This window comes from Mauremys reevesii, linkage group 3 (assembly GCF_016161935.1).
Source record: "Mauremys reevesii isolate NIE-2019 linkage group 3, ASM1616193v1, whole genome shotgun sequence".
Classification (NCBI taxonomy): domain Eukaryota; kingdom Metazoa; phylum Chordata; order Testudines; family Geoemydidae; genus Mauremys; species Mauremys reevesii.
In genome coordinates, this window is record NC_052625.1 from 4,890,078 (window position 1) to 4,897,160 (window position 7,083).

The 7,083-nt window shown below is 54.4% G+C and overlaps 1 protein-coding gene across 1 annotated transcript; it reads left to right on the top strand.

Annotated features, from left to right (window-relative positions):
* The first annotated feature begins 213 nt into the window (after positions 1-213).
* Positions 214-4,003, top strand: NKX2-4 (NK2 homeobox 4). The gene is made up of 2 exons (XM_039531719.1): positions 214-802; positions 1,871-4,003. The coding sequence occupies exons 1-2, from the start codon at positions 418-420 to the stop codon at positions 2,539-2,541; spliced, it is 1,056 nt and encodes a 351-aa protein (XP_039387653.1). The 5' UTR covers positions 214-417; the 3' UTR covers positions 2,542-4,003.
* Positions 4,004-7,083: the final 3,080 nt, after the last annotated feature.

The following is a 7,083-nucleotide window of genomic DNA, read 5'->3' on the forward strand; positions in this document are numbered from 1 at the left end:
CTCTTTCCCGGGGCGGGGGAGGCAGCGGGCTGGGGGTTCCCACTCGCCCTCGGACCGCCCCGCCGGAGCCCAGCGCTGCGCGGGGACCTGGCCGGGCGCGCAGGGGCCGGAGCGGGGCGCAAGGCGCTGGGCGCAGTGGGGAGTGAACTGGATTTCCGCCCCTGGGCACGGCCGGTTGTTGGCTCCTTGGGGCTGTCGCTCCGCCCCCCAGTGTCTGTCGTAAACCTGGCGCCGGACTAAAATAAACCCGAGATAAGAGAGCTCAGGGCTCGCCTCCCTCCTCCTTCCTCCTGCGCGGCGAGCGCTCGGCGCGCTCCGGAGCCCCCCTCTCTTGGCGCAGCCAGCCGGCCGGAGGGGAGCCGGCAGCCGCCCCGGGCTGAGCCCCCCCGAGCTCCCCCGCTGCCCGGCGGCCGAGCCATGTCGCTGAGCCCCAAGCACACGACGCCCTTCTCCGTCACCGACATCCTGAGCCCCATGGAGGAGAGCTACAAGAAGTTCGGGGCGCTGGAGGGCGCCGGGCACCTGGGCTCCCCGCTGGGGGCTTATCGCCAGGCGCAGGGCGCGCAAGCTGCCCCGGCCATGCAGCAACACGCCATCGGCGGCCACAACGGGGCGGCGGCCGGCGCCTACCACATGCCGCACGGCGTCTCCCAGTTCCCCCACAGCGCCGTGGGGGGCTACTGCAACGGGGGGCTCGGCAACATGGGCGAGCTGCCCGCCTACCCCGACAGCATGCGGAACAGCGCGGCCGCCGCCGCCAGCGGCTGGTACGGGGCCAACCCGGACCCCAGGTACTCCACAAGTAAGTGGGGCGCAGGGGGGAGCCGGGGACGCCGGGCTGGGGGGGGCTTTGCCGGGAGGGAAGAAGGGAGGGAGGAAGGGCAGAAGGCTGGAGGCTCTGGGTACCCCACAGCCCCCAGGCTGAGACTTTCTTGGCTTGGGGAAGCCACAGGTCCTTACCCCAAATCAGGCGCGGTCGGTATTGACTAGAGAAACGGGGCTAGATAGATAGATAGAGTGTGTGGGGGGATGGATGGATGGATAGATATAGGGACGGATAGATGGGATGGATGGACTGTGTGTGGGGATGGATGGATGGATGGATGGATGGATGGATATAGGGACGGATAGATGGGGTGGATGGAGTGTGTGTGGGGATGGATGGATGGGTGGATGGATAGATATAGGGACGGATAGATGGGGTGGATGGAGTGTGTGTGGGGATGGATGGATGGATAGATATAGGGATGGATAGATGGGGTGGATGGAGTGTGTGTGGGGATGGATGGATGGATAGATATAGGGACGGATAGATGGGTGGATGGAGTGTGTGGGGATGGATGGATGGATAGATATAGGGATGGATAGGTGGGGTGGATGGACTGTGTGTGGGGATGGATGGATAGATAGATATAGGGACGGATAGATGGGGTGGATGGAGTGTGTGTGGGGATGGATGGATGGATGGATGGATGGATAGATATAGGGACGGATAGATGGGGTGGATGGAGTGTGTGTGGGGATGGATGGATGGATGGATAGATATAGGGACGGATAGATGGGGTGGATGAGGCTAGATGTTTAGATCACTAGAGGTGGAAGGGGCTAGACAGACAGGGGTCTGTGGGACAGACAGACGCGCTGCATGCGGATCAGATAAGCTGTTTCCCTTGCCCTGCGGCACCCCACGCCCTTACGAGCCAGCCGAGGTTTCAGACCCGGTGGCTGGGGGCAGGTCCTCCCGCCACCCCCGAGCCCTGCCCCAGGCCCGTGCGCTGCATTCCGCCCCAGCAGAGCCAGAGCCAGAGGCAGCGCCGGGGCTTGCTGCTCCCGTCGGGCCGGCCTAGCTCTCAGCCTCCCTTCTGCTCAGTCTCCAGGTTCATGGGCCCCTCGGCCGGGATGAACATGGCTGGCATGGGCACCCTGAGCGGCATCGCTGAGGCGGCCAAGACCATGGCCCCTCTCCACGCGGCGCCCCGGCGGAAGCGGCGGGTGCTCTTCTCCCAGGCGCAGGTCTACGAGCTGGAGAGGCGCTTCAAGCAGCAGAAGTACCTGTCGGCGCCGGAGCGGGAGCACCTGGCCAGCATGATCCACCTCACCCCGACGCAGGTGAAGATCTGGTTCCAGAACCACCGCTACAAGATGAAGCGGCAGGCGAAGGACAAGGCCACGCAGCAGCTCCAGCAGGAGCCCAGCCTGTGCCAGCAGCAGCAGCCCTCCCCGCGGCGGGTGGCCGTGCCGGTGCTGGTGAAGGACGGGAAACCCTGCCCGGGCAACCTCAGCAGCACCCCGGCTGCGCCCAACCAGCCGGCGCCCCAGGGCGCCTCCAGCGGCGGGCTCCCGGCGTCCAGCAGCGCCGCGCACCAGCACCAGAGCCAGCCGGTCAGCTCGCTGAGCCAGGCCCCGGAGCTGGAGGAGATGTCGCCCAGCCCCCCCTCCCTCCACAGCCAGGTCGGCGGCATGGCCCAGATGGACACGGCCAACGTCGATTACAGCAGCGGCCTTGTCAACCCCAACCTGCTGTACAGCAGGACGTGGTAACGCGGCGGGGGGGTGGGGGGCGGCCTGGGACTGCCTGGGGAGCGGGCTAGGAGCACCCCCCGCCGCCACCCACCCCAACCGTGCTGGCGCCTGCGGCTTTCTTCCCTGCGAGGCCGCCCCTGGAGGGGAAGAGCCGAGCGCCTTCCTCCGCTCTCGTTGTCGTGGTTGAGTTTATTTTATATGATCCATTATTAAGTATTATGACGATTCCTTTTTCTAAAGACTTGAATTGCAACCAGGTCTCTAACGCCGAGTTGCCAACGCTGCGGCAGACCGTGTGCGAGCCGGCGTGGACTTCTTCGGTGGGGCTGAAAGGCGGATCCGAAGTCTCGCCCGTGTAGGGGCCGGGGGACGGGGGAAGGGAAGGGGAGAAAGAACTAAAACAAACCCACAGAAAAACCCTTGTTGCTTTAGGATATCTGAGGCCACTGCCCAGTACAGGTGCGGGCTTCCCTCCTGCGCGTCTGACTTCGGCTCTGGTGTAATGTACCAGTAACCGAATTAAAAGCTGACGCAGCAGATTGACAAGAGTTAGTGTTTACCACCGTAAAGTCTCCGATTTTTTTTTTTTAGGCTAGTTAAAAAATACAAAAACCCAGTTGGTTGGTGTCTCTATCTTATAAACCAATTGAAAGCGAACAATAAAGCGTTTGAAGTGCAACTTATCTGGTAGAATTAATTTTATAAGGGTGCCCCTTAAGTGCAATTTCATTATTATTTGATTGAAAGTAAATTGAATTGTAACTCAAGGTCGATGAGGCATACAGCAATGTTAGCTGAGAACAGTTATTGCCATTTAGGTGACAGGGAAAGAAAAGCAGCGGTAACAATCAGCTCGAGAAAAAAGACTTGTATTATACCCGCTGAGGATATTTTTACAGAAGAGCTTTTGAACTTTGATGCTCAGATTTAAAACCAAGTTTTATTGTTGTTAATTATTATTATTTAGTAAGGATTTGGATGTATGTTGACAAACCAACCACCCCTCTCACTACGTGTAATATGTGACCCGTCCCAACGGTGAAAGGTCGCCGGTTAAGTTACATTTGACCTGATGAAATAAAGAAACTCGGAAAAATTCCTCCAAAATGTGTGACCTGCTCTTGGTATCCCAGTATAATTTTACCCGAAGCTAAATATTGTTAGTAGAAAGCACTGAATTATTGCCAGCAGCATAGCTACAGCTATGAACGAGGGGGGGATGAAACCTGAAATGCCCAGCAGCCAGACCCTGAAAATGCCATCGGCTAGGGAGAATGCTAAATATTATGCTGGCTTTAGACAATTAAAAAAATCCAGGAAAATAAATTACAACAACGTGTTTTCTTCCTCCCGCCTCTTCCCGAATACAAAAAAATACAGAGAAACTAAATAAACCTTAGACTTTTTCAGCAATTTTTTATAGTATAAGAAATCGCGGTTGCTCACAAAAAAAATCTGTTTTAATTGTACAAAAGACGTTTTTGCCTCTTAATATGAGCAAATTTTGTTCCAAACTGATCTTTAAATGTCACTTCAGAGAACCATAAATATTTTTCTCTCTAAGAAGTGAAGGTGATTCTGTTACTTTATGTTACGTAGGTCTATTTAGGGGTTTTATTTTATTTTTTATTTATTTAGACACTAGTATGTTTTGGGTGTTCGATATGAAAACTCAAGTTGCAGAATGATTTAATTAAATAAATCATGACTGGAGTTAAATATACTCAGAGCAATTTGTGTTATTTCATTAATGCAAATAAATGGACTATCAGTACCAAGGTGTGCTTTATAAATTATCAGAACAAATTAGTGAAATCTATTCTCCACCGAAGAGATATAACCTCAACATGAGAGGTTTTATAGTTTATGACGTTTTTACTGAATGTTTTTGGTCTATTTTCAATCGAAAGATTTCCATACCGCCTTGGATTTTTTGGGGGGCGGAGGGGAGGTGGTGGTTTGGCTTAAATATTTATTATCTAATATTGTAACTGAATTTTTATCAGCTGCTTTTTTCCCTTAAATAATTTTGGTCTAAATTTTATATCTAAGAGATTTTATAATCTGCCTCGCGCTCCCGCCCCCTCTTTAAATAATGTGGCTATAACATCCTAAATGAGTGTTCGGCCAAACGGATACTTTTAAACATTTAGAAAAAGTTATTTTGTGATTTGATCGCGAATATTTAAAAAAGAAATAATTTTTGGATTCCTCTAGAAGTACGCAAAAACCCAAACTGTCTGAGGAATAAATGGCCCGTACTATAGACCCATAGAATGATCTCTGAAAAAAAAATATATATATATACACACAACTGGATCTGCAAATAACATAAAGGTGTATGCTTGTGAATGTAGTGAAAGGATATGGAAAATTCTTGTTATTTTGATCAATGTACTATTCGCTTCCGGGACAGAACATTCATTTCAGAATTTATTGTTTAATAGCTGATGGTACTATTTCAGTGCAAGATACTCATGATTTGACAAGGAAGATGCATTTTTTTTAAAAATGGCTGGGGAAATAGATTAGGTAGATATAGACATATAATCCGTCCATTTTGCAAGCCTGATTTTTTTCCTCTTGGAACAAAAAGCTTTGTTTACATAAAGAAATGCGGTGGAGAAAGGGAGCAGATTGAAACCCTTAGGAGAATATGACCTTTTACAACATTTCCCGGTTAGACTAGAAACGGCAGGACTTTACTATAACGGAGAAAAGAGACGACAGAAAGAAACAATCTGTTGTCACCATGCTATGGGGTGATTACGCATTATGTTTCGCTTGCAGCTTCCAGTGAAATAAGAAGGAAATATAAATATAAAGCGATTACCTTTTCTCTACATATAACAGAGGGGAAATAGGTTTATGTACGAAACTCAGTGATGGGTTTGTGTATATACACACAACATATTCGGATTCGGTGCTTAGATAGATCGATTGAGTAGACTAGCTACCATCCCTGAAATGTGCATGATCGAGTCAGGGCTGGGTGTATTTGTACTTTCTAGCAGAGACACAGGTGGGCGAGGCAATATTTTTGTATTGGCCCAACTTCTGCAGGCGGCAGAGACAAGCTTTCGAGCTGGCACTGGGCTCTCGTGCAGAGCCCGGAGAAGTTGGTCCAATGAATGACCTCACCCACCTTGTAACGTGTCTGCCTCAAAGTTAGCAACCCCCTGGTCAGGAGCGGGGAGCTTCCCCCCTCCCGGCCGTTGAGCTGCGTTTTCTGATCCGGCGCCAGCGGGGGCTTCCCACGCCCTGAGTCCGAGTGAAACGCGCGGCGTGGGTGCAGCTCGTTAGCCGGGGAGCAGGAGAAGGCTCTGCAGAGAGCCGAGCGGGAAAGGGGCTGAGCTGAGCGGAACAAAGCCCCCCTGGAAGTTTAGGGGGGCCCAGCGGCGGCTCAGAGAGGGGATCATTGGCTGCAGCTGAGCTCTGGAAAGAGCCTGCACGTTCCGGCGGCGAGCGGGCAGGTGCGCGTGGAACAGACCAGGACCCGCGGTTCCACCCCACGCGCCCTCTCCGGTCTAGGGCGCGTCGTGGGCGGTCGGGGCCAGGGCAGAGCCACGTACCTGGTGGTGAGAGGCGATGCCCGGCCACGCCGGGCGGAAGCGCTCGCCCGCGGGCCGAAATGCAGCTCGGTGTGGGAGCGAGAGAAGCCCCAGGTGGGACTGACTAGCGGGCAAAGCCCAGCGCTGGATTTGGAGATCGGACGTTGCGCTCAATTGCTAATTCCCCCGGTCTCTGTTCTCCGGCTCTTACGCCCTGTGCTCTACCCGTCCTGTAGGGAAGTCACGGGGAGATCTGGGTCCGTCACGGCCGTACCCCCCACGCGGTATGTCCTAGCGCGCGTGGGTGCCCGGAGGCCACACGTTGGTTAGTTGCTACGTGCTGTGTCCAGCCAGGCAAGGGGGCCCCGGCTGCTGCCAGGCCTGGCCAAGCGGTTATGATCGATCGGGAGTAGCCGGCTGCAGAGAAAGGGAAAGTCCCCCCACCCAGCCCCACTCTCGGCCCCCAGGGACTGGTCCTGCCTAGTCCCTACTTTAAAGGACTTTTTTTAGCCATAGACAGGCCCGACCGTGGCATCAGCTGGAAGCCGGAGGACTGTGAGCTCGGCGGCAGGACTCCCACTGGCTGCATTCGGGCTGGGCGAGGAGAGGCGGCGATTTCCAGCAGGCACCGGGAGTTTTCATCCTGCAAGGGCGATCGGCGCTGGCTCCCTGGGGTGGGGGGCTCCCAGCGAGCATTGCCCCCAGGCTGCTCCCGCAGAGAGCTTCCCCCAGAACAGGGCATTTGCGGAAATAAGCCAATGGCAGCAAAGGCTGTTTTTAGAGGAACGCAGGGAGCGAGGCAGGTCCCGGGCGCCCGGCAGCGGAGCCTTTCCCCGCCCGGTGTGAACGATCAAGCTCCGTTTAAACCAAAACGGCGGTTTACACGAGCCCGCTCCGGCCCCGCTGGAAGTGCAGGGGAGCTTTTCCCGAGGACTTCAGTGGCTCTGGGGTCATTGTGGTTTACGAAGGCGGCTTTGCAGAGGGCTGCCCCCCGTGCGGGTCTTGTGTG

Bases quoted from the DNA above. Each gene is read 5' to 3' on its own strand.
- NKX2-4 (XM_039531719.1), top strand. From the start codon at position 418: ATGTCGCTGAGCCCCAAGCACACGACGCCCTTCTCCGTCACCGACATC. The intron at 803-1,870 runs GTAAGTGGGGCG...CCTTCTGCTCAG, and splicing joins GGACCCCAGGTACTCCACAA to TCTCCAGGTTCATGGGCCCC.